This window comes from Nakaseomyces bracarensis, assembly GCF_045282275.1.
Source record: "Nakaseomyces bracarensis strain CBM3 chromosome Unknown Scaff3_0, whole genome shotgun sequence".
NCBI lineage: Eukaryota > Fungi > Ascomycota > Saccharomycetes > Saccharomycetales > Saccharomycetaceae > Nakaseomyces > Nakaseomyces bracarensis.
Window position 1 is genome coordinate 166,156 of NW_027263962.1, and position 24,995 is coordinate 191,150.

A 24,995-nucleotide genomic window follows, 5' to 3' on the forward strand; every position below is an offset into this window, starting at 1 on the left:
TACAATATTGGGCAATAGAGAGGCAAAACCAGGACTTTCTTCTACTGATAATCAATATACAGACTTTAATAGTAGCTGTTGTTGTCAGGGTCCTACTTTTTTGGTTTAAAACTCGTATTAGAAGGTGTTATTCAGAAGCCTAGTTAAAAATAGGGATTTCCAATTGCATTAATATAGGGTATTAGGGTATAAGCGGTATAGACGATGGATTTGGATCAGGTGCGTGCGGAGATTCGTGCTACGCTGAATGGTATCCATGATATGCCCTATTTTGTGGGTACCAGAGGGCCTACGGAGCGTGTGAAGATGACTTTTACACTTAGAGAGTTTTTATACAGGTATCTGTACTACATGTTATGTGATGAAGGTAAGAACTTGCCAGCACTATTTGATACAGTTCCTATTGGTGTATTTCCCAAGGGTTTAGATGAGATCAAGGATATTGACCATGTATGGGCTACTAAATCGGACTCATTTTTTGAGATAGACAAGGAGAAAGTTACAAAGGTGCATAGACATACGGGAAGAAATTGTGGTAGGAAATTTAAGATTGGAGAACCGTTATACAGATGCCATGAATGTGGTTGTGATGAGACTTGTGTCTTATGCATATTCTGTTTCAATCCGGAGGATCATGTCGGCCACCATGTGTACACAGACATCTGTTCGGACGTCACCAGTGGTATTTGTGACTGTGGTGATGAGGAAGCTTGGAAAGTGCCACTGAACTGTAAAGCGGAGGTAGAGGAGGTAAATACAGCGCCAACCACGGAGGGTGTTGAAGAAGTAAATAAGCCTAGTGTATTCAAGAGGCCGGAGACAGCACAATTATTCGAAGTTGTACTAGAAGAAATTATAGATCATTTCATAGATGTGTTCAATCAGAATATCGAACCTTTACCTACACTACAAATGAGCATAACGATTAAGCTAAGAGATTATACACAATCGGGTAAAATAGACGAGAGAAGTAATTTCCTTAGGGACCTTCAGTATAAAGTAAACTCTGATACACAACCAAATAATGAGAAGGATGTGGTAGTAGCTGATGAAGAGGATGAAGAGATAAAAGAGGATATAGAAGTTGATAAAGAGACCCCAATGGGAAGTGTTGCAGGTACACCATCGGATACGATGGATACCGAACCTGATACAACAGAGACGCAACCTGCTACCACCAAATCGGTCCCAGGCGGTTTTTGCATAGAACCTAAGGATTATACAGTTATGATCTATAATGACGAATTCCACAATTATTCTCAAGCTACCACAGCATTAAGACAAGGCGTACCAGATAACGTCCATACAGACCTTCTGACATCCAAAATTGACAGTGAAGGTAGAGCAATGTTAAAATGTTCAATGGATTTGTCATCAGTTATGGGTGGGTTTTTTGCAGTTCAAACTAATGGTCTGAGTGCTACGTTAACATCGTGGAACGAATATATACATCAAGAGGCCTCCAAGTTCTTGATCTACTGGATTAATCACTGTCTTTCCATTCCAGATCCTGATTTCCAAAATACCTTTAGAGATGCTCTAGGTAAAGTATTATGCTCGGAATATGATGCAAACAAAACCATTGACATGACCCCAATTATAGAGAAATATTTCGAAAACTTATTCAGTAAGAGAGATGAACATAGATCTGTAGCTAGATCTGTACTAGAGAAGGGAAATAAAATTCCACTAGGTTGGCATAAAAGTTTGGATACTAAATCACTTGATTCCATTTCTACTGGTATTAATAAATTGGATGTCGTGGAAAAGAAGAAGTATACTAACTCTAGGGTGCAATATATGCTATATTTCGATAATAGGTATTGGAAGCGACTAAGAAAAGAGGTCCAGAACATGATCATACCAACCTTATCATCGTCATTTGTTTACAAGCCACTCTTCTGTAACCAAGTTGTAGAGATTTTCAACCATATGACAAGATCGGTTGCGTACATGGATAGAGAACCACAACTGACTGCCCTCAGAGAATGTATTGTCCAATTATTTACATGTCCTACTAATGCTGCTATGATATTTAACAACGGAAGCTTTAATGATATAGTATGGTCCGTTTTCGATATATTCAGTGAATTTTGTAGATATGAGGGCCCATTCCTTTTATGGCATAGAGTTCAAAAGAGTAATCCTACTAAGAGTTATAGTATTTCTTTTAAGCAAGGCTTATACACTGTTGAAACCCTTTTAAGTAAAGTCAGTGACCCCAATGTTCCTCTAAGAGCACCTGAATTTGTGTCAATTGTTACGCTCTGCAAAATATTTAATGGAGCTTGGAAATTAAAAAGGAAAGAAGGTGAGCATGTTTTACATGAAGATCAATACTTTATACCGTACCTAGAATACACTACATCCATCTACAGTATCATGCAAACGATCGATAAAATAATGGAACAATACAGGGAGCAAGTGGATATGAATTTACTACACAATGCCATTAAACTGCTGAATACATTTTTATCTCATTGTTCGTTGACGTACAGAGAGGTAGTTGATTCTCACGACATTATAAAGTTTCATGTGAGTAGCGAGCCTGTTGCATTTATGAACCCAATACATACATTTTTTTCTTTTCTGATTGAGAAAACATCGTTAGAAAGGGCACATGAAATAATAAAAGCAGATTGTGATGACTTCTTAAAGATCAGTGATTTCTCATTACGCTCTGTCGTGTTATGTTCCCAAATTGATGTTGGTTTTTGGGTTAGAAATGGTGTTTCTGTATTACATCAAGCTTCATATTACAAAAACAATCCTGAACTTAACTCATATTCAAGAGATATTCATTTGAACCAACTAGCTTTATTATGGGAAACTGATGATCTCCCAAGAGTCATATACAATATTTTAGATAGATGGGAGCTTTTGGATTGGTTCACGGGAGAAGTCGAATACTCCTCTGCAGTATACCACGATAAGATTGGTTTAATAATGCAACAGTTTATTACATTTTTATACCACCTTTTGACAGAAAGAAGATTCTTCAAGACATTCGCGAATGCAAAAGAGAAAAGATTCTCACAAATCAAAACATCCATCATGTACAGCTTATACACCAAGCCATTATCTTATTCCAAATTATTGAAACATATCCCAGACTATCTATCTGAAGATGGTACAGAATTTGATACAGCTCTTGCCGAGGTTTCTACATTTATCGAGCCAAAGGGTTTAGCAGACAATGGTGTTTTCATGCTAAAAGAGAATTTATACTCGAAAATTGATCCACTAAGGCTAGATAACCTAGAAAATGAATTTGAAAGCAGTGCAAGTATCATAAAAACTCACCTTGCCAAATCTAAGGAGGAAGTTGCAAAAACTATTCTAGTACCTCAATTAATTCATCCTAAGCATTTAGACCCAATGGCTGCAAAATTAGGTACATTTACTAGAACAAATGTATTTGCGAAGTTGGTTTATAAACTTCTTCAAGTATCTCTGGACACGGAAGGCGGTATTTTCTTGAACGAATTACTTCACTTAATACATTGCGCATTTAAAGATGATGAACAAGTGAATGGGAAAAACTCAATTCCAGCCAATTTTATATCAAAATCTATTTGTAATTTGCTTCTAAGTATAGCAAATGCAAAATCTAATGTATTTTCGGAGAGTATAACTAGCAAGGCAGATTTCCTGCTAGAATTGATGATACGTAAAGATCCTGAAAACGTTTTCGATTCATTAATTGCAAGTTTTGGTTTGGAATATGTTGATGAATACAAAACGAAAAAGTTAAACCAAGGCGTTAACCTAGAAGAAACTGAACAAGAAAGAAAGAAAAGACTTGCCAAGAAACATCAAGCTAAATTATTAGCAAAATTTAACAATCAGCAGAGCAAATTTATGAAAGAAAATGCTACTGTTTTTGATGATAAGGACTCTGATGTAGATATGTTAGGTTCTAAAATTGCCGAGTCAGAAGACTTTACATGTTCACTATGTCAAGATGATACTTCTGACGATTTCTTTGTGGTACCTGCTTATCATGATTTTTCTCCAGCCTTTAGAGAGGCAGATGTGTATAATGCCGAAGATTTTGTTGGAAAACTAGGCGGCTTCTACAACGATGAAGAAAAAGCATCAATAACTGATGCATCTGTACTCGAAGATCTGCGACTTGATTCAGAGATGGGTTCAAGAAAAGTATTCGTCTCTTGCAATCATCATGTTCATCATAACTGCTTTAGAAGATACATTCAAAAGAAACGTTTTTCTTCTAATGCTTTCATCTGTCCGCTTTGCCAGACATTTTCTAACAGTATTATTCCTATTTGCAAAACTGATAAGACGGAAGAAAACTTGGTACTTTCCAACTTTAATATATCACTTCCTACACTAGATGTTATTTCTAGGTTATTCAAGAATTTCAGTGTATCCAAATACAAAGCTATTCACTCAATCTTTAATCTAATTCTTCCTCAAACTTCATCCTTTGATAAAACAATAAGAAAATCCTCTGATTTTAATGATACCGATACGTCGTTAATTATGGCAGCCCATTGGGCCAACACCATTAGTATGTTAGAAATTTCTTCAAGACTTGACCCTCAATCAGATAATACCTACATAAAAGGTAGAGAACAAAAATTTAAAACTTTAGCCAACATACTTATTTCTATTTCGCTGTTTTACTACATCATGGGAAAACCTATTGGAAAGCTAGAAGTTTATGATTCTACATCCGATAGTGGTAATTGCCTGAATCAGCTTTTCCAGTATATTGTTAAAAGTACACTTTTCAAAAGCATTCCTTTTGAGGAAGCCGTGGCTAGGGCAATGTATGTTTTTATTAAACAGACAGTTGAAACATATTTTAAGGGTGTTTGGGTGAACGAGAGAAGAAAAAACTTTGATTTCCCCAGTATGGCCAAGGATTGTTATGTTGCTCCACCAGCTGTTGTCTCAGCCATAAGACAACATGAAAATGAATTCTTTAAAGATACGGACTCTCCTTTAAGAAAAGAGAAAGAAAAAACGCAGGAATACTATGACATCATCTATTCATTTATTTTAAATCAGATTGTTCCTACTTACAAGAGATCTCTTATTATGTTGAAAGTCTTCCACTTACTTGTCAGAAAATCAGAGGAGGATAGCTTCATGGTTAAAGGTATTAATATCGAAGAGAACTTAAACGCTGAGGATTTTGCACTATATGCAAATCAATGTACTCCTCTATTAACTGAATTTGCTTCATTTGACGAACTATTTGTTAGTTCATTACTTGAAAACAAATACGAGAGTAACGATCCTTACTTAGAAGATATTCCACACGAGTACCCCGGAGTTGTGAAGCTAATAAATCTGAAGAAATATTTGAATACTTATGTTACAGACTCAAAGCAATTCAAACTTTTGGAAGAATCATTAACCAACGTCATCAACCCTAATAATCGACTGGATTTCAGAATTTGTTTGACTTGTGGTATGAAGGTGCATTTGCGTACGGATAGAAGAGAAATGTCCCGACACTTGTCTAACTGTTTCTCATCCTTTGGCCTCTTTTTGATGCCAAACACAAGTGAGATTTGTCTGTTCCTGAGCCAACCTCCATCGAACATCTTCATATCCGCACCTTACCTAAACTCACACGGTGAAGTTGGCCGTAATGCTATGAGGCGTGGTGATCTAACCACCTTGAACTTGACCCGTTATGAGCATCTCAACAAACTGTGGATCAACAACGAGGTTACAGGCTACATAAGTAGAGTGATGGGCGACGAATTCAGAGTCAATATCCTATCTAACGGATTCTTATTCGAGATTACAAGAGCACAAAGAATACCTCCTAGACCCATGGATGATGAAGACGAGATATATGACGAGGAAGATGTCAGAGACATCGACATGGAAGACGAAGATGGGCGCGGTATACCCGCTGGAATAGTCGGCGGCCCTGCCGCCGCAGCCGCAGCCGCTACAACATTGTTCGGCTTCCCTAACGCTACCGCAGGACAAGGTGACGTCCGCGACTTCTTCCAGATATTCGAAGACTTCAGAGACGCAGTACAGAACGGGCAAGGTGAACAAGACTTCCAGATGGATATCGAAGACGATGAAGGCACACGATGGGCAAGAGACGATGAAGATGAAGACTCAGAAGGCAACGACTGGTAAATAAATAAAAAACTCTATATAAGTACAATATTTGAAGTTATAGTTTACCATAAAGCAATAGTAAATATTGTTACTATTTTAGAATATGTCTTTTACACGTGACATACATAACCCGGCTTAACGAAAAACAGCCAATGGGATCGGAGAACGCGGTTTTTTGGCCGAGTGGGCCTGATGTCCGACAAGGCCGGTTGGAATATAAGGATATCCTTTACATTGCATATATATATCTGAGTCGAGAGATTCTTTACAACTACTAAAACTGTTAGATCTAATAGAAGACACTGAGAACTAATAATAAGAAGTAATGTCTTTTGCTACACTATACAAGGTTTTATTTAAGAGAAACTCTATCTTTGTTGGTAGTGTTCTAGCAGGTGCGTTTGTATTCCAAGGTGCTTTCGACACTGCTGTTACAGCATGGTATGAGAACCACAACAAGGGTAAATTGTGGAAGGACGTCAAGGCTCAAATAGCAGCTGCTGGTGACGAAGACGACGACGAATAAAAAAACATACAAAATCAACAAACATTGTACATATTCTGCACATTTTAAAAACAAAGAAACTTATTTAGAATAACTAAAACAGTGAAATCTAAAAGGTACGGCATTTATTTATTCAATAATTTATATATTATATCTCTCTACAAAAAGAAAATAAAAATTAATTAATTACTTATATTTCCCCTGAGGTAGAAGCGTTTTGTATTCTGTCGATGTATGTCTTGGAGATGACGTTCCAAGCACGCATGTACTTCGCAAGACACTGATCGACACAGGCCTCGTTACCATTGCTGAACGGTCTCTGGAGACACTTCTCGAAACAGTTATCTGACACTTTCCCTACTAGATCAGTCGCATTGGCAACAGCTATTTCCTGTGATATCTGCTGCTTGAATGTCTCTACCTCACTAGTAGATGTAGACGCTGGTGTAGAGCCGAATAAAGCCATTGTTTTATATTTTTTTGCTATTCAATTTCTTCTATTTACTATTCTATTATCCTCTAACTTAGTTTCACTTTAATATATAATGTGGTTTTATTACCATTTATACTGACTATAAGTGTGGACTTGTCTACTCGTGTACGTGAGTTGTGACTATTAGAAGGGAGAGTTTTGTAGCACTAAAGAATCAAATATAATATTATAATTAAATATTAGAGAGAGGGAGATTAGTTTAATAAGCAAAAAAACCGACCCACCGAATGGTTTTTTTTATATTCTAACCTTCTCTCAAATTATATAAGTACCTAGTGAAGTTTTTTTTTTTGTTAGATTTATAAAAGTCCCTTTGGACAGCAAATCAATTCACAAATAAGTCATAGTTGTTTTTTCTGTAATAGTAAATAAATGTTTTTAAACTTAATTTAATTTTTTGGGATTTTATATTTTTTTTATTAGGATTTTATTAGGATTTTATAATTTTTTTATTGATTTTAGTATGACTGTTGTTATAGTATTTGGAATGATATCACAATGAGACTAGTCTCATTGTGGAGGTTTAAGGTTTTCGAGTGTTCCACCAATTTCGAATCAACCAGAAGCCTGGTCTTTTTTTTTTCTACTTTCTATTTGAACTTACAATATAAGAATAGTACCCACTATTTATACTTTTTTTTTTAAGTACTTCCATCCGATATAAAGTACATAGTTTAGCGATTATACAACTACCAAATTATCCAAGATACCAGCAAATGCTTACCCAAGATACCAGCAAATGCTTACCCAAGATACCAGCAAATGCTTACCCAAGATACCAGCAAATGCTTATACCAGTAAATGCTTATACTATCTTTCTTAATGCCTTTTTAGAGATTTGCAACTGTAGGCAACACGTTAACCTTTCGGGAACAGTTTTTTTGGGATTTACCGCACAGAACACGACGCACAAAAACAATATACGTGGCCGTTCAAATCTTGTTCAAAATGGTGATGTGTTAATATTGGATCTTATCTTGACTTCCTTACACTTAACACATCATTAATCCCACGTTTGTATTAACTATATCTTACTATCTGTGCCCAAGGGGTGCCCAAGGGGCATCTTTGCCCCAAGGGCTTACTATATTGCTGTGTCTTACTGTGTCAAACAAGGCACTATGGCAAGATATCTTGCAACTTACATCACTACACAACAAAACAGTCATATCTCTTATACTATACTAAAACTATTCACTTTACTAATAGTAAAAGATAACAATGGTTTAACTAGCGCTAGCATAATTCGCCAGGCTCAAACCCCCAAATATATTCTTCACGCAGACATAAGAACAAAGCTTCTATGGCCAAGTTGGTAAGGCGCCACACTAGTAATGTGGAGATCATCGGTTCAAATCCGATTGGAAGCAATTTTCTTTTTTTTTGCCTGCCGAGGCAGCCTAAAAATAAAAATTTAGGATCTACAGCTTTCCTACAAAGCGATGGGGCCCCACCACAACAAACCCATCTCGAGCGATAACGCACCCTCAGTGACGTATTTTGGTATAGGATTGCTTTTGAACGTAACTACGAGCTACTTCTATTTTGCGTTGTCGGTATCAACTATCATCCTATTCCGAGGACAAGATAGGATTAGATAAGATTTTTGCTGACACAAGAATATCGTCAAACAAACACCAAATCAGAACAAATTTTTTTTTCATCAAGCAAGTGGTTGGTATCCTAATTATACCACTGTCTTCCTAATGTTGCTTAGAATGCGATCGTTGAATAGCAAGAGGCTTGCAGCTGTGGTTCTTGTGGTGATAATATTTACATTTGTACGACTCTATGATCCGCAGCCGCCAGTTACTATTAGTGTGAGTAGTGGTGTAGTGTCACGGGAGTACATGGCTGGCTTACTCAATGCTAGTCCCATCTCATCATATGAGTATGTGAAAAGGCGGTTGGGAGAAGCTGCTGAGATGGAATCCAAGCGGAGAAACTCCATGTTTCCTAGACTGTTTAGCAGAAAGAAGACTTTCTCTGAGCGCGAAGCACAGATACTGCTGAATTGGAGCACCAGCTCGAGGAAGGAACAATGTCAGATATTGCTGAAGGGACAGTATTTGAAGCCAAACTGGTCTAACTTGGATCTATTTACTGCGCACGAGGATGAATTTATCGATGATATAAACATGCAACTCGGTGCAGAGAGGATAAGGCTGTTCAAGTACTGTTTTATTGACGGAGACTTGGATGCCATTGATGTGTTTGAGGGGAACAATTACTACACCAATGCCTTCGACTACCAGTATCGAATGTTTCCATTTTTGAAGAAAATATTTCCAACATATGCGAAATACTTATACCCAGTAATCAAGGACGTGAAAACTGGTAAACTGATAACCCAACCAACGACAAGTCTATCTGTTTCCGAATATAATGCTAATTTCTTGACTAACTGGATCAAAGAAGCCCAGGGGAAAGGTATCGTATTAACGGTTAGTCAATCTGACGTCCCATTATTACGCCAACAACTTGCTATCTGGCAAGAACTAGGGAATAAATACCCTATTCAAATAGTCCACAAGGGTACGGAATTAAACGAGGACCATGTTGCCATGATCAAGCATTTCGCAGAGAAAACCGATCAGGATGTCAGCATTGTCAACCTTCAGCCCATTCTTGATGATGAATACGCTGAAAAATATATCCGTAATTTCCATAATAAATGGTTTGCTGCAATGTTTAACAGTTTCGAAGAGGTATTACTGATTGATGCGGATGCAATCCCATATTATCCAGTAGAAGAGTTTTTCAGTCTGCCTGGTTACTCTACTACTGGCTTCCAAATGTGGAGAGATAGAGAAATCATTGGTGAATATAGTCCAAAATTTTGTGCCGAGATGATGCCCTACTTTGAGCCCACTGTAGAAGAGCATGCCACAATAGGTAGTCAACTCGTCTTCAAGTTGAAGGATCCAAACTTAAAAAATCCAGTAACTTCCGAGGCTAGAGCTCTTAGTGAATTCTACTTAAAGTCTGTTCTTCACCACGTGGACAGTGGTCTAGTTGTACTTAACAAAAAGACTAAGTTTCACAGTCTGATAATGTCTGAGCTACTACATCAGGATACCAAATTCAGCAGATGTACATATGGTGACAAGGAACTCTTCTGGATCGGTGCGTTTACTGCAGGCGAGGATTTCTCTATCGATTCACATAACGGAGGAATAATCGGTCCGATTGGTAAGTCCGACCACAACGGAAAGTCATATATCTGCGCGACACAAATAGGCCATACTGATAGTCAAAATCGTCTACTTTGGAACAACGGTGGTCTGCGAACTTGTAAGTTTGATGATGCTGCAGGTAAAGATTGGAAAAAAGAAGAGGAATACTTTAAGCATAGGTACGAAACGTTAGATAAATTAAAAAATGTTTACAGTTCCAGGTTACAAATCGATGGCTACATCATCCCAGATACAGAGAAAAACCAATGGATTCAAATAGGTGAATGTAAGGGATATATGTACTGTGCCTTCATTGCCGAATCAAACGCCGATTCAGAACTAGATACAGGTACTATCGTAAGATTCGGTGACACAGAGAGAGATAGAATCAATAAGATATCAGAATTATGGAATGAAGCGAAAGTCAATTGATTTTTAGTTTGCGTCAATTACGATACCATGTCAATGACAAACATTTTATACATAATAAATCACTGTAAACTATATATAACTGTTCACAATAGACTAGATACAATAACCTATATGTAATATACCATAGTAAAAGAGCATTTACTCATTCTAAAGTTAGCCCATTTTTTATATTTGTAATCAAGCCTTATACTTTCACCGTGGGATTTACGGACAAAGAAAATTCCGTGGAACATTTAAAATATAAACATACGGCAAAAGATCATAAAGACAGGTAGTCTATAACTTCTAACGTTATTTCAATAAAGTCAAGGAAGCCAATAGAGTATCTAATAATAATTTCGAGATTTCTAAGCTAACAGGAACACCCGCTTTTCAGTTTTTTTTTGATCGTATTTCTTCACTCATACAGAGATAGTCTAACACCTTCAGCAGTTATAAAAACTTAGTATTCTCGCTTGATATATCCAGCAACCATGGATTCTACGATGTTTAGGAACTTTAATGTTCAAGGACGGAAAAAGCTGTCAATATATGTTGGTCTACTGCTCACTATAGCGCTGCTGGTGTGGAATTTGAGCACATATAGAGATGATACAGTTACTATAGGAGCGCAAGGGTTATATAGAGGAACTAGAAAAGCTCTTCCAAAATCTGTATTTAAAACATACCTAGAAAATACCAAGAGTAAAGAAAAGGATGAAGTTGGTGAGTGGAATGCTGACCGTACTCCTAGAGCAGAAAAATGTAAACTATTGATAACAGCACTGGGACAGCAGGGCTACGATAACCATCCTACACCTTTCGAGATAACTGCCCAGTCATTCAGTTTTACAGCTGGCCTTGCTGAATCTATTCGTTTGTACAGTTATTGTTTTATGGATGGAGACCTATCTATTCATGACATCTTACATGAGACGCAGTTTTCAAACAATAAAGAAGAGATACTGGAACGTATCTTCCCATTTTTGAAACTGGAGGTTTGGGATGACATTATTTGGCCACAGATTGAACTTTTGAACAAGGACAAAATCTTAACCCCGCCTAAGGTCTACGAACCTCTTAAAAAGTTTAACATTGAGTTTTTAAGTAACTGGAGAAAGGCTTCTAAGGGTAAAGGTATAGTGACTACATTTGGAGCAGAGGATGTCGAGTTATTCATCAAGCAATTAAGGTCTCTGAGACAACTAGGAAACAATTTGCCTATTGAATTAGTAACACACAATAACAACTTGCCAACAGACAAAATAGAGCTTATTAGGGAATATGCTAAGAAATTTAGGCAGAATGTTTACATAATAGATGTTACAAATGTCTTAAACAAGGAATACGCAGACAAGTACATCCAGGGATTCAATAATAAGTGGATCGCGTCAATCTTCAATACTTTTGAAGAATTCATTTTACTCGATGCTGATGCTATACCATTTAATAAACCAGTTGAGTTCTTCAGGAAACCAGAATACCGTGCGACTGGTATGTACCTATATCAGGACAGACATATCCCATCGGGGACAGTTGACAAAAAGTGTCTGGAAATCTTAAAAGCAGCAGAGTTATCTGGCAGCGAATCCCGTGTCCTTAACAGTGGATTTAAGGTCAATCCCTTTTTAACTAATGAGAAGGACTACCAAACTGCTAACGAGAGAAGCTACTACAAATTATTTGCTGAGAGGCAGCTGCATCATGTAGACAGTGGCCTGGTCATTGTTAATAAGAAGAAGAGTTTCGATAGTTTGCTCATGGGGTTCCTTTTGAATACTGACACAAAGTTATCCCAATGTTTCCATGGTGATAAAGAGTTTTTCTGGATAGGCGCTCTAATGAGCAACAATGATTACTTCATCGACGAAAGAAAAGCTGCCATTGTGGGTGCGATCGGCGGATTCGAGCAAGACAACCGCAAGTACCACAAGATATGCTCTGCACAGATAGGTCACGTCAGCGCTGACAATAAGATCGAGTGGATTAACGGCGGACTGAAGGTGTGCAAGTTCAAAGACTGTGCAAAGCAGGATTTCGAACGCGAACCTGATTTCTTCAACGAAAGACACAGAGAGGTGTCTCTACTACAAGACTTCTACGACTCTCCTCTGCTCATCGATGGGTTCATGGTAGACAGCCCACCAACATTCACATGGATGAACGTAAGAGAGTGCAAGATGTTCATGTACTGCCTCTTCAACGACAGATCGCCAGCTATTGCATCAAACGCACCACCAAACAGCGATTTCGTTCAATTCACAACTGATTACCAAAAAAAGATCAATAAAATCACACAACAATGGACAGAAAGTTTAGATCTATAACTTTTATCATTATTGAATACTTAAACGAATGCAAAAGACAGACGCCAAATAAATAACAATAAACCAATATAAACAAATAACAACACCCAATACAAATAAATAAAAACATCAAAAGATCATACCCTACGAACATTCCCGCTCTATTTACTTTTTCTTTCTTTCTTTCTTTCTTTTTTTTTATCTCTTTCCTTCGGTTGTTTCTTAATTCGAGAACCCCCCTACGCCGTTTTCTCAGAATAATAGAAGAAAGACCCCCTCGTATGGGACCCTCGAGGCGAATTCCTGTACTCCCATTGTTTTCGCTTCTAATTAATTTTACTTCGGATCTGCTTAAGGGTCTTCGTGAAATTTTCGATGGTATTACAATTTTTTTAGCTTTAATTGCTTGGAGGATAACCATCACCCATTATAATAATAACGAGTGGAGAAACCCGCTCTCCCTCTTTACTTTGTCTTCTTGTTCAAAGGATACGATGTTGAATGTCGTACCCCTACTAATTTAATATTCTCTTTTTCTTTTTATTCGTTTGAACTCCCTAAATAACTTATACGGCTTTTACCTTTTACTTCAAAATGCAAGGGATGGTGTTGACATGAAAATAAGGAAAGATCTCGAACCTTACTCTCCTGAGCTCCTTCGTTTATATGACCCCTTCCCATATCCCAGGTTTATTAGCTCCCAAATGGCGTTTTTTTGTTTAATTATGAGCTAAAACCCAAGTAAAAACCAAGGGATATTGGAACCTCCCCTCCCCATCACCCTTTATCCCTCTCATAATAGAAATATGAAAGCAAAAAAAAATTTTATTGCCCAATACCTTATTGTAAAACTCGGGGGAACGGTCTATGGGATGACATAGAAACTAGCGTTTCAAATTAATTGAGGAGGTATTTATTAATTAATTAATTCCCAATTCAAATTTGCAAATTCAATTGAGAATATATAAAGATGGTTCCGTAACTTATTTTAAACCAAAAACTTTTTTCTTTCTTTCATTCGTAATTTAAAATAATAAAAATATAATAACATCGAACAAAATATCTATTCGCTCGTATTAATAAAAACAACTAATAATCTATAAAAATGGCCTACAACAAGATTGCTCTATTCCTAGCTGCTGCTCTAGCTGCTACCAACGTTGCTGCTGTCAACTCCGATGAAATCCAAGAATTTAACGTTATCCTAAGTGATGTTATGGGTCATTTGACTGATTACATTTCCTACGCTGAAAACGATCCAAACTTCACTTTGCCAGACCACGTCTTGGACCTATACATGGCCATGACCACTGCTACTGACGACTCCTACACTACCATGTACAACGAGATCAACTTCGCTCAAGTCACTACCGCCATGACCAGATTGCCATGGTACTCTTCCAGAATCTTGCCAAAGATCTCCCCATACTTGGAAGCCCAACAAAACCAAGCCGTTGTTGAATCTGACGTCTCTGAAGCTGCTTCTTCCGCTTCTTCTTCTGCCGCCTCTGAAGCTAACTCCGCTGCTTCCTCTGTAAGCTCCGCTTCTTCCGCTTCTGTTTCTTCTGCTTCTTCCGAAGCCGTCGCCTCCATCAGTTCTTCTGTATCTTCTTCTGTCTCCTCAGTTTCTTCTGAGTCCTCTGCTTCCAGATCCTCAGTTTCTTCTGAATCCTCAGTTTCTTCTTCTCTATCCTCTTCTGCTTCCTCAGCTTCCTCAGCTGCTTCATCCTCCGCCTCCTCTTTGGCCTCTGATGTAGACACTTCTGCTGCCTCTGCCGCTGCTTCTGCTTCCTCTTCCATCATGTCTGAAGCTTCCTCCAAGTCTAGCTCTGCCTCCGTAGCTGCCACCTCCGTTGCCTCCTCTGCTTCTTCCAAGAGTAAGAACAACGCCGTCGCTGCTCAAGTCGGTATGGGTGCTTTGTTCGCTGGTGCCGCCGCCTTGTTGTTGTAAGTATAACCAAAATAATAATTTTTGAATATTCTACAATTTTCGAAGGAGAGAAACTATATATATTGAATATATATTAAGTTCGTTTTTCTTTTTATTTTAGAGGGCTGCTAACCCTCATATTTGTAACGAAATTATAGTACATATAATACCAAAAAAAAGAAAAAAATAAGTAATAAATTTAATCTAATAATCACAATTGAATAACGACTTCTTAATTAATTAAATAGTTTATTTGCTTATTATTCTTTAAATTTTTATTACTATATACGAAATGTCACATGTATATCATCTCCATACACTTTTGGGTTATGGCTCAACAGTTTCTAAATGGTATTGTATAGTACGAAACCAAGTAATAATTCAAAAGGGACTTTAACGAGTTTACATTTGCGCAATGAAGTACGAAGGTGCAAGAAAATGCTCACATGTGCTGATCTGTTGATTTTTGAGCTGAGACCTTCGGGGAAATGGAGAGAGGTGAGGGGAGGATTATCTGAAATGGTTTCTCGAGGAGGGGCAAAAAGTCTTATAAATCTGATCATAAACTTTGTGAATTGATTTCTTTAGCTAAAATATCTTTATTAGACGTCCTTATATTATATAACTATACATAAAACCACGACATAGAAAAGAAAATCAATGGAGTTACGTAAATCGAGTAGAATTGCTGCTAAACATGCTGCTGATATTGCAGTGGTGGCTCCTGTAGTGAAGAAAAGTAAAGTAGCTAAGAAAGCTAAGGTGTCGGCTGAGACTAAGAAGGAAGATGGTGATGAGAAGACGGAGACTACCACAGAGCAGCCTGAAGAGAAGGAATTACAGGTGGGAGATGAGTTGCCTGATCTTAAATTGGAAAACCAAGATGGGAAGGAGTTGTCTTTGAAGGAGTTGGCCAAGGAAAACAAGATTATTGTAATCTTTCTGTACCCTAAAGCAAGTACTCCCGGCTGTACCAGGCAGGCCTGTGGGTTTCGTGATAACTATGACGATCTAAAGGAACATGCACTGATTTTGGGGCTAAGCAACGATATACCATCTGCTCAAAAGAACTTCCAAAACAAGCATTCATTACCTTATGACCTATTAAGTGACCCAACTCGTGAGTTTATCGGTTTACTAGGAGCTAAGAAGACACCTGCATCTGGGACCATTAGGTCACATTTTGTCTTTGTCGATGGCAAATTGAAGTTTAAGAGATTGAAGGTGTCACCAGAGGTTAGTGTTGCTGATGGTAAAAAAGAAGTACTTGAGTTAGTGAAAGAGTTCGAGAAATAAATCTTTTATTGACCTAAGGAACAGACGTTCTTGTAGTCTAAAACTTTTTTTGCTAGCAATATCTCCCAACCATTTTTTATGATCTTTATCTAAGTGAACAAATATTCTGTATTATTTGTAATTGTGTCTTTATCGAAATAAAATCAATACTTATTTACCTAGCAATCTCTGTATAGACAAAGGGTGAATTATGGATAGATTCGATTTGATCATATTCAAAAACGAACGCCTGATTGATCAACAGAATGGGAATATAAGGAATGTTTAGCCCCTGTAACATAGAAGAAATTGCTGAGCCATAGTTATCATGTATACCTTCTATACTGTAAATCTTTAGCTTACAATCACCTATTATGAATATAGTATTAGTAGTCTCAGATGTAATTCGACTAGAGTACCTTCTTTCAAAGTCTGATACACATGTGGGAGTGAATTCAACTAAGGATCTGATGGCTCGAATCCTTCACAGATGCATACACGGTGTAATTATCCACTTTATAAAATCTTGTGGGTTTTACAAAATGTCTTTTATTCCTGTATATGGAGGGACTTAGTATAGGAAACCTGATATCCTTAGGCTTGATTCTTTGTACAACTTTTACGCTATGTCTTTCCAGATATCTGTTCAAGCAAGGGAGTATCCATGAATGAAGGTATATGGATTCAACAGAATTAGTTCTTGATTTCAGATGATATGGGGGCATTTAATTGTAGTTTCACCACGTTTGATAATTTGAAATATTAAGCACTATAAAACAAATAAGTTACAAAAAAAATTTAACAAACTGTCAAAGTTACATGTATTTCAAAAATTGATCATCGCTGACTTCAAAGGTAAGATTAATTAACTATAATAGTTTAAAATGAAAAAAATAATAGCACTCACGATGGGGGTCGAACCCATAATCTTCTGATTAGAAGTCAGACGCGTTGCCATTACGCCACGCGAGCTTACTATTTGTTGAAAATTACAGTTAATACTAAGGTACACTCGATGTTTGGTTACTATATTATCAAGTGTCTTTTCGGAGTTAATTAAAGGTTACATCAAAGCTCTAAGTAAGTTTACGAGAGACGAAGCCACATTTTCTATCTAGATGTTCTAATAAAGTTATTTTTGTATTCGATTTTGTTATCTATACATTTTCCATCAAAGGAGTGTCAATACAAACACGACCCCAGTAAAAAGTTTACAAAAAAGCAGTCTTTAGGTTTTAAGAAGTTTATTTCCACTGATGTCTTGTACCTGTTATAGTAATAGACATATTGAAATAACAATTAAAAGGAGTCTACATTGTTGAGACTTGTTTCTCTGACCTTTTTATGTATTAGTAGTCGACATTATATGATAAGAAAGGCAACAAGGCAAAAAAAAAAAGGAATATATGAAAAGATTTACAGTCATACGAGTCTTCATAGATGATTACCAATTGCAACTAACGGAAGCTAGAGGAAAATAGAGCTGTTGAACCGCTCTTATTCCCGCTTCGAACTTAAACATTAGTTAATAATTTGATAACGATATAAAAAAAGGATTTACCATATATGTCCTTGGACAAAAAAAACAACTGTTAATTTAACTTTTTGTTCTTTATTTTTTATCTAAGTTTAACTCCCTGTTAGATTTTTGTTCGAGGCATTGGTTGCATGCGCTTCATCTCCGAGACTTCGCCCCTGTTAAAAATTAGCTTCGAGCACTTAGCAACAAATATGCCATTACACGTTTGATATCACGAGGTATTATCGACGGCAACATTTCATTAAAGGAAGATGAGTACTTTATGATGTTCTCCAATATCAATCCTGTTTCTTTTAGTTAGAGTAACGTCTTACCAATGCCACCACACACTATTATTATATATTATTTCTGTATTACTTTACGAAAACAACTTTAACCTATTATATTTATCATTTCTGATTATTATATGGTCAAGGGAAATTTCAAAAAAAAAAAAAATCTCAATTGCTCAAGGTATTATCATTATAAGAAAATTTTTTTCTCTTATCTAAAAACACAAGTTATCGTTTTTTGAGTTCAATATAGATAGAAATTGATCTTCTATCGGAGTTAAAGCTATTTTTACGAGTTACACAAAAGACTTTGTTTACGTTAAGAAAAAACCTTGGCATTTACTTCCTCCTTTACCCACCCCCCATGAGGGTGAACAAATCCGATTAATATTGTCCTTCTCCACCTCCACTCCACCCCACCTATATTATGCAAGCAATTTATGCTGAATGCAAACAATGGTGCAGAACTGCCATTATTAGAAGTTATGAGTCAAACCCAGCTAAAAAAAAAGAATCTACATTATTCGGTGAAGATAAAGTCCATCCCCATTGACACCATTTCAAAAAGTTTAAGTGACACATTCGAGTTGTAAGAAAATTACGTCATTCCCTAATTCATCAAAGCCGCAAGTTCTTTTTGTCCCAAAAAAGAAACGGCAAAAAAGAAAAACCGGATCAGTTTCCTAATTGGGAGAGTGGTGCGTTTCTGTGCGTTTTTTTTTTTAATTCTTCGATACCGGAAAAACCTCTAGAACTAAGAAAAGGCAGGTTTTTCCGGTATAGCAAGCTTGTGTGAGAAAGAGACAGGGACAGTATAGACAGAGAGAGAGGGTGTGGGATGAAAGGAGATTATCCAAGGAGATTATCCTTTCATCCCACACACCCTCTAACCTGCAAATGGTAAACAAAAAAAAACATCTTATAAAGATAAGGCAATAAAAACACCCAAAGACAAATAAAGAAGAAGAAGAAAAAAGAAACTCTCTTGAAGAAAAGAAAAATAAGGATTATAATCACCGCATAAGCGAAGAATCATTAGAAAGAAAAATTGTAGCAAAAGAGACTTTTTTTCTGTAGCTATAAGGTGACGCCCATTCTTTTGAACAAGGCTGTTTATAATCCCGTGCAGCTATTACTTAGAGCAAATTTCTCTCTTTTCTTTCTCACACTTCACCCTCTCTTTTCGTGAACAAAAATTTTCCCGTTTTGCCAAGACTTGCAAAAGAAGTCGCAGATTATAGTCTTGATCCCGAAAATTTCCTGTTTTGAAGTACGATAACAACTGATATAATTTACATCATGCAAGAAACTAAACGGTAGTACGGCGAAATCTTCAAAACGGTACAAACTGAAAAAACAAAAACAGAAATAAAAATGTCTCTTGCTCTGGACTCCTTAATGATTGACTAAAGACACGAATACTTGTAGAGAGAACAATTGGGATACTTAAAAGAAAAACATTAAAAAACATTAAAAATCACTCATAAGGACAAATCTATTAAAGCATTCAGCAGGGACATTTTTTTTGAGACCTTTTCTTTTAACTATTGGGTGTGCTTAAAAGTCCCAAAACAAACTTTTCAAATAGGTTAAATACTACTTCTCCTATTAACGGAGATCAATTTGATCACATGACACATACTGTTATATATGACATACCTGTACGGTGTGTCTGAATACTAATTTTTTTTTTCTTCAGATCCTCGGATCAATGCGATGAGGTTATTTTAGTATTCTATTAATAAGCTTAATATTGAGTGATATAAGATAAAAGGGTTAGTTCTTTAAAGAAGCAAAAAAAAGCCGATAAAACAAGCGATAAAAAAAAGACAATGGTTAAAGTCAGAGTTGAGTTTTTGGGTGGGCTCGATGTTATCGTCAACAAACAGAGGGTCTATGACCTCGATGTTGCGGCCGAGGAACTTACCGTGGGTGCGCTAATTAACTACATAATAGATAATTTAATCAAGAACCCTAAGGATGTTGAAGTTTTCATCGAAAATGAAACTATCAGACCGGGAATTATCACTCTAATTAACGACACTGACTGGGAATTAGAAGGAGAGAAGGATTGCGTATTAGAAAATGGTGATGTAGTATCTTTCACATCAACTTTGCACGGTGGTTAAAGGTGCAAGATAAACAATGAGGGAAAAAAATTACTAAAAATTTAGATAAAAAAATACATAATAAGAAAAAAAGAAAGCAAAATTGCATACATAATGAATATAACGTGTTATCTATACTAAAAAAAGCATACATTTTTACTACTTTCTTTCTTTTCCTTATTTAGAACGGCGTATGTGTCATTTTGTATTTCTTCTTGTGTTATTTCTTTCATAGCTGAACGAACCTGGAACCTAAAAGTCCCCGCCCGTTCCAGTTTCTCGTGGGAACCAATGTCAACTGTAAGACATCATCATTGCGTCTCACAACTAGTGGAACATTTGAGTTTTCTAATCCTCCGATATAACTGGCTAAAGCGCGCAATTGGTTATGGTTAGTAACATTAATGCTCCCCACAGAACAGACCTCGTCACCAACAACCCCACCTGCCTGATCCATTGGCCCACCCGCTACAACTTCAGCAATTTTGGCAAATGGTATGCGTGGGGGTTCACTTCCATTTGCGATGCTAGCATTTTCGATTCCATTTTCGATGCTACTTCCATTTTCGATGCTACTTCCATTTTCGATGTTATTTCCAATTTGGATTCCAGCAATATTCTCTGCAGCAGCAAGTGTTTCAAACTGAGACCCCATTTTGACGTGCAGCTGCTCCATAACCTTCGCCAGATCGTTCCTGGCCATGTTAACTAGCCTCCTAACATACCGTACTTGGTACACATCCACGTCGCCACGCGGGAACCCTCCAACAACCAGCGGGGTCGCCATGTCGCACTGCAGCCCACCGAGAATACCAAGAAACCGCTCTATCTCCGACTCCAAACGGACCTTACACTCGACAAGCTCGTCAAACGTAAGCTCCCTCACTCGACCCAACCTTTGTTCCAACCCAGGATCCAGAGACACCCTATGCGAAATGTCGTTGACGTCAGACATTTTTGTTTTTCCCCTTCTTCACTCTCTTTTTCTGCGTTTCAGCTTGTAATGCCAGCTTTGCGTTTTTTTTGGCTTCTGTGTCTCCCGTAGTTCCTAGTCCTCTTATAACAAATTCCCTCTCTTACATACAATGCCACTCTGCTCTCTCACTAACATACACCCTCTAATATCCGCACACCCTAGAGAAAAAAAGAAACGAGAGTTTTTCCGGTTTCCCACTCAGAATTCCGTGCAGAGTGGGAAAGGGGTGGCAGGAGTTTATATAGGCTTTTTAATATTCAGAATGTGTCGGAGGGAATTTTGGTGGGGGTGGGTCGAAAAAGAAAAAGGCACCACAGGCAAGAGAAGTATAGAATACATTGCATAAGCCCTTTTTTTTTTTTAAATGAGAAGAGAAGAAAGAAATTGGATTATCGCAGAGAGAAAATTAAGTTATCCAACTAGGACAAATTAGGACAAATTACGTATTTTGGTTTATTTGGATGAAATCAAGTAGAGACCATTGGTAAGAGAAGTTGGGAAGGGTGAAATTAATAATTTTAAAGCAATTACAAAGTAAAAGACACCATCTGATAATCTTTTTCTAAAGGGAAATCCCCTTTTACAAGCTCTAATAATTAATAAGGTCTTTAACATAGAAATGGGCAAAACTAGATAATGGGTAAAATGGAAGATAAAAAAGAAGATAAAAAAAAAAACCTTTTTATAAATAGCAAAGACAAAAGTTTAAAAAAGAGTATATAAAATACTTCTTCAAGTTATTAAAATCAAAAAAAAAAAAAAAAAAAAAATAATATTTTAGAAAAATTAAAAATTATTTTGATATCTTATCAATAACCAAAATAACCAAAGAATAACTAATAAATCGGATTTAAAAAAATTACGAACACAAACTTAAGACCCAAATAAGAGTATATTTTTTTTGGGTTTTGTCAGAATAACAAAAAAATTAAGAGGATAATAAAGGGGGAAAAGAAAATATATATATAAAGAAAAAAAAAATGCATATTACTCCTACATTTAAAGGTTATTTGGAGACTGAGATTGATGCTCTCCTTGTGTTGCAAGCCTGCATGGATGGTAAGCTGAATTTCGTTAATCGGAGGCCATCTGATATCGAGCGGCCATATTTGATCGTTCCTGGGAATATATTTGTGTTCCGGGAGACTCAGTCGGGGATCAAGCGGTGGACTGATGGTATTTCCTGGTCTCCAAGTCGGATATCAGGACGGTTCTTGATATACAAGGAACTGAACAAGAGAGCTCCTAGACTATCTATGAATCCTGTATCGGAAGGTTCATCAATTGATAGCTTTGACGAGAAATCGTTATTACCAGTAGTGTACACTGGCTTCATTAAGAAGACTTTCTCTCTAAAGATGAGAGTTACCACCCCAGCAGAGACGGACTCTGGTAAGAAAAGGGGACGTGAGGATATCATGGAAACTTTCCATATAGTTTCATATTATGTCGAAAGTGACGTCAAGAAGAACGTTATGACTAGACCTTCCAAGACTCATTTGATCGAGGAGGTCAGAATTAACGAAAACCTAATGAAGATAGTAGAGAGCTTACCACAAGGTAATGGGAAGTCTAACGGAATGACTACCTCTCCACACTCATCTTCATGTTCTACGCCCTCGGTTACTTCTAATTCATCTGTGACTTCTTCTGTTGTTGGTTCGCCCGTAACGGTTGAGTCTTCCACCATAAACAGCACAAGCTCAATGAAGCGTAAATATGATGCTGGTAGTACTTTTTCGGACAATTATAATCATGGTGCCAAGAGATTCAGGCAAGAGAGCACGGGCACATATGCTCCTGTGCAACCACAAATGGTTAGTCCACAAGGAATTTTCGTTCCACCTCCAACACTATTGCCTAGGCCTTCTTCGTATAAGGTCTTGGAAAATGCGGTCGGAACACCAGTGGCTCAATTCCATTACAATTCGGAGAATGAAATAATCCATCTTCCCAAGCCTTCTGTCGGTGATGAAGTAAGGAACAACAGAGTTTTATTGTTACCATGTTATGACTCCATCCTGGCTTCACAAAGTAATAATAATGTTCACTTTGCAAACCAAAGTGCTTATGGAAACTATGGAAATACTCCACAAAACAATTACTCTATATCGGAGAGAAATTATAGCTCCATTAACAGAAACACATCGGACTCTGTTAATTTTGTAGCTCCTAAGAATGCTTTACCTCAAGGAGAATTTGCTTTGCCAAGATTCGTCCATCCATTGACTTCCAGTGATGGAAAAGCTACTGGAACACAAGCTTACATGCAATCATAAAATAAAAAAAAAAAATAATATTTTAAAAGATAAGAGTTGTTCAGTTACTATTAAAAAAATCATAAGGTAGTTTTTTTTTTTTTTTTTTTTTTCCTGCTATTTTTGCTATTTTGCTTGTTTTATTATTCAATTTCTTTTTGTTTCTTATTATTACTAATATTACTATTACTATTATTTATTCTATTGAATATTCCCTAAAAAATCGATAAAGATAAAGAATAAATAAGAGTTGGCAACCAAATAAAAACCAATTATAATATTTTTAACCATCAAATTATTATTCCTAATAGTTTTGATAATAAAAAAAAAGAGAAGGGTTAAATGATTTATGTTTATTTTCTTTTCTCTAATCTTAATTGATTAACGATCCCTTATGCAATTTCAAGAGAACTTTTAAAAATTCTCTAAAGGTTGCTTCTTTGAAAAATCTCTCTTTTTTTTATTGTTTTTTTTTTTTTTTTTTTTCCCCTGTTTCTTTTGCTTAATAATAAATTTTTAAGAATCAAGCAAACTTTTATTTATTTTTACAATCCTTGAGTTGCTTTTTTTATCTTTAATTTGCTCGGATTGCTTTACAATTTAGATAAATTTTTATTTTTATTCTGTTTTTGTTTTACGGATCAATAAGGGAATCGTTAGGAAGAGAAAGGAAGAGTTTTTTTTTAAATTACCGGAATTTTTGTAAACTCTTCTTCAAATAAAAAATCAACCCAATCCTCAAATATTTGTTTCTATCTTTATTAAAAAATCAAAAAAAATATCACCAATAAAACAAAAATTACTTAAATAAATATATATAAAAATAAAACCTTTACTACTATCATAATTTTATATCTCCACACAAAAAAATCAAAAAAAAAAAATATTTAATATCTAGATAACGGAATGCTATATAACTTTAAACACCTTTACAACTAATATAAACTATAAATACATAGGGTTGTCATATGGCAACAGACACACCTAATTAAAAAATAAAATATACTGTGGGGCGAAAAAAAGAATTATCTCCGCGACGGGGAATTGAACCCCGATCTGGCACGCGACAAGCGCCCATTCTGACCATTAAACTATCACGGATTTGTAAATTCATGTTGTGATGGTGGTAACAAAGGCTACTTGTGGTATCTTCTGGATATAGTTTTATTTATGTCAGTAAAATGGGTAAAACAAAGTGTTGAACAAATGAAACATTTGGTTTAACACTACTCCCCAAGGTTAAATTTAACCCAATTAGAAAGGAGGAAATCTAATAATATAGCTATTCCCTATTCCCTCCTACCATCAACACTTGTATATATGACTTCTTCTTTCTTCTTGGTATTCATTCAAAATATGATGAATGAATCGGTAAAATTTATGAATACAGCTCTTTATATATCAACATGACTCAAAAAAGGCTGCTCGGGCGAAAATAAGGACATTTCCCTTTAAAAAAATTTATAAACAAAAAAACCGATGAAAAAAAAAATTAATTGCGATGAGTATTGATTAAAGGAAGGGGGGGGATGGGAAAAGGAGTCAATATTATTGTAATATATATTTGGTGTAGTTATATAACTGACGAATCTTTGGAAAGAAAGGACTAAAGGGGTGGGAGGAGAAAA

General features: G+C 36.4%; 11 protein-coding genes across 11 annotated transcripts; 8 read left to right on the forward strand and 3 right to left on the reverse strand.

The window, feature by feature from the left end:
- Positions 1-204: 204 nt before the first annotated feature.
- Positions 205-6,135, forward strand: UBR1 (E3 ubiquitin-protein ligase UBR1; the record flags this gene model as incomplete). Its single annotated transcript, XM_071050566.1, has 1 exon — positions 205-6,135. The coding sequence occupies one exon, from the start codon at positions 205-207 to the stop codon at positions 6,133-6,135; it is 5,931 nt and encodes a 1,976-aa protein (XP_070908356.1).
- Positions 6,136-6,442: 307 nt separating this feature from the next.
- On the forward strand, positions 6,443-6,643 carry QCR9 (ubiquinol--cytochrome-c reductase subunit 9; the record flags this gene model as incomplete). The annotated part of the gene is made up of 1 exon (XM_071050567.1): positions 6,443-6,643. One exon carries the CDS (start codon positions 6,443-6,445, stop codon positions 6,641-6,643), a length of 201 nt encoding a protein of 66 aa, XP_070908357.1.
- A 169-nt stretch (positions 6,644-6,812) lies between these two features.
- On the reverse strand, positions 6,813-7,088 carry TIM13 (protein translocase subunit TIM13; the record flags this gene model as incomplete). The annotated part of the gene is made up of 1 exon (XM_071050568.1): positions 6,813-7,088. One exon carries the CDS (start codon positions 7,086-7,088, stop codon positions 6,813-6,815), a length of 276 nt encoding a protein of 91 aa, XP_070908358.1.
- A 1,733-nt stretch (positions 7,089-8,821) lies between these two features.
- On the forward strand, positions 8,822-10,723 carry RNJ42_00399 (alpha-mannosyltransferase; the record flags this gene model as incomplete). The annotated part of the gene is made up of 1 exon (XM_071050569.1): positions 8,822-10,723. The coding sequence occupies one exon, from the start codon at positions 8,822-8,824 to the stop codon at positions 10,721-10,723; it is 1,902 nt and encodes a 633-aa protein (XP_070908359.1).
- Positions 10,724-11,196: 473 nt separating this feature from the next.
- RNJ42_00400 (alpha-mannosyltransferase) lies at positions 11,197-13,029 on the forward strand (the record flags this gene model as incomplete). The annotated part of the gene is made up of 1 exon (XM_071050570.1): positions 11,197-13,029. One exon carries the CDS (start codon positions 11,197-11,199, stop codon positions 13,027-13,029), a length of 1,833 nt encoding a protein of 610 aa, XP_070908360.1.
- Positions 13,030-14,113: 1,084 nt separating this feature from the next.
- On the forward strand, positions 14,114-14,959 carry TIR3 (Tir3p; the record flags this gene model as incomplete). Its single annotated transcript, XM_071050571.1, has 1 exon — positions 14,114-14,959. The coding sequence occupies one exon, from the start codon at positions 14,114-14,116 to the stop codon at positions 14,957-14,959; it is 846 nt and encodes a 281-aa protein (XP_070908361.1).
- Positions 14,960-15,598: 639 nt separating this feature from the next.
- On the forward strand, positions 15,599-16,234 carry DOT5 (thioredoxin peroxidase DOT5; the record flags this gene model as incomplete). The annotated part of the gene is made up of 1 exon (XM_071050572.1): positions 15,599-16,234. The coding sequence occupies one exon, from the start codon at positions 15,599-15,601 to the stop codon at positions 16,232-16,234; it is 636 nt and encodes a 211-aa protein (XP_070908362.1).
- A 434-nt stretch (positions 16,235-16,668) lies between these two features.
- On the reverse strand, positions 16,669-16,938 carry EST3 (telomerase subunit EST3; the record flags this gene model as incomplete). Its single annotated transcript, XM_071050573.1, has 1 exon — positions 16,669-16,938. The coding sequence occupies one exon, from the start codon at positions 16,936-16,938 to the stop codon at positions 16,669-16,671; it is 270 nt and encodes an 89-aa protein (XP_070908363.1).
- Positions 16,939-19,857: 2,919 nt separating this feature from the next.
- On the forward strand, positions 19,858-20,154 carry URM1 (ubiquitin-related modifier URM1; the record flags this gene model as incomplete). Its single annotated transcript, XM_071050574.1, has 1 exon — positions 19,858-20,154. One exon carries the CDS (start codon positions 19,858-19,860, stop codon positions 20,152-20,154), a length of 297 nt encoding a protein of 98 aa, XP_070908364.1.
- A 208-nt stretch (positions 20,155-20,362) lies between these two features.
- On the reverse strand, positions 20,363-21,088 carry NAS2 (Nas2p; the record flags this gene model as incomplete). Its single annotated transcript, XM_071050575.1, has 1 exon — positions 20,363-21,088. One exon carries the CDS (start codon positions 21,086-21,088, stop codon positions 20,363-20,365), a length of 726 nt encoding a protein of 241 aa, XP_070908365.1.
- A 1,001-nt stretch (positions 21,089-22,089) lies between these two features.
- RNJ42_00406 (Gti1/Pac2 family protein) lies at positions 22,090-23,388 on the forward strand (the record flags this gene model as incomplete). Its single annotated transcript, XM_071050576.1, has 1 exon — positions 22,090-23,388. The coding sequence occupies one exon, from the start codon at positions 22,090-22,092 to the stop codon at positions 23,386-23,388; it is 1,299 nt and encodes a 432-aa protein (XP_070908366.1).
- Between the last annotated feature and the right edge of the window lie 1,607 nt (positions 23,389-24,995).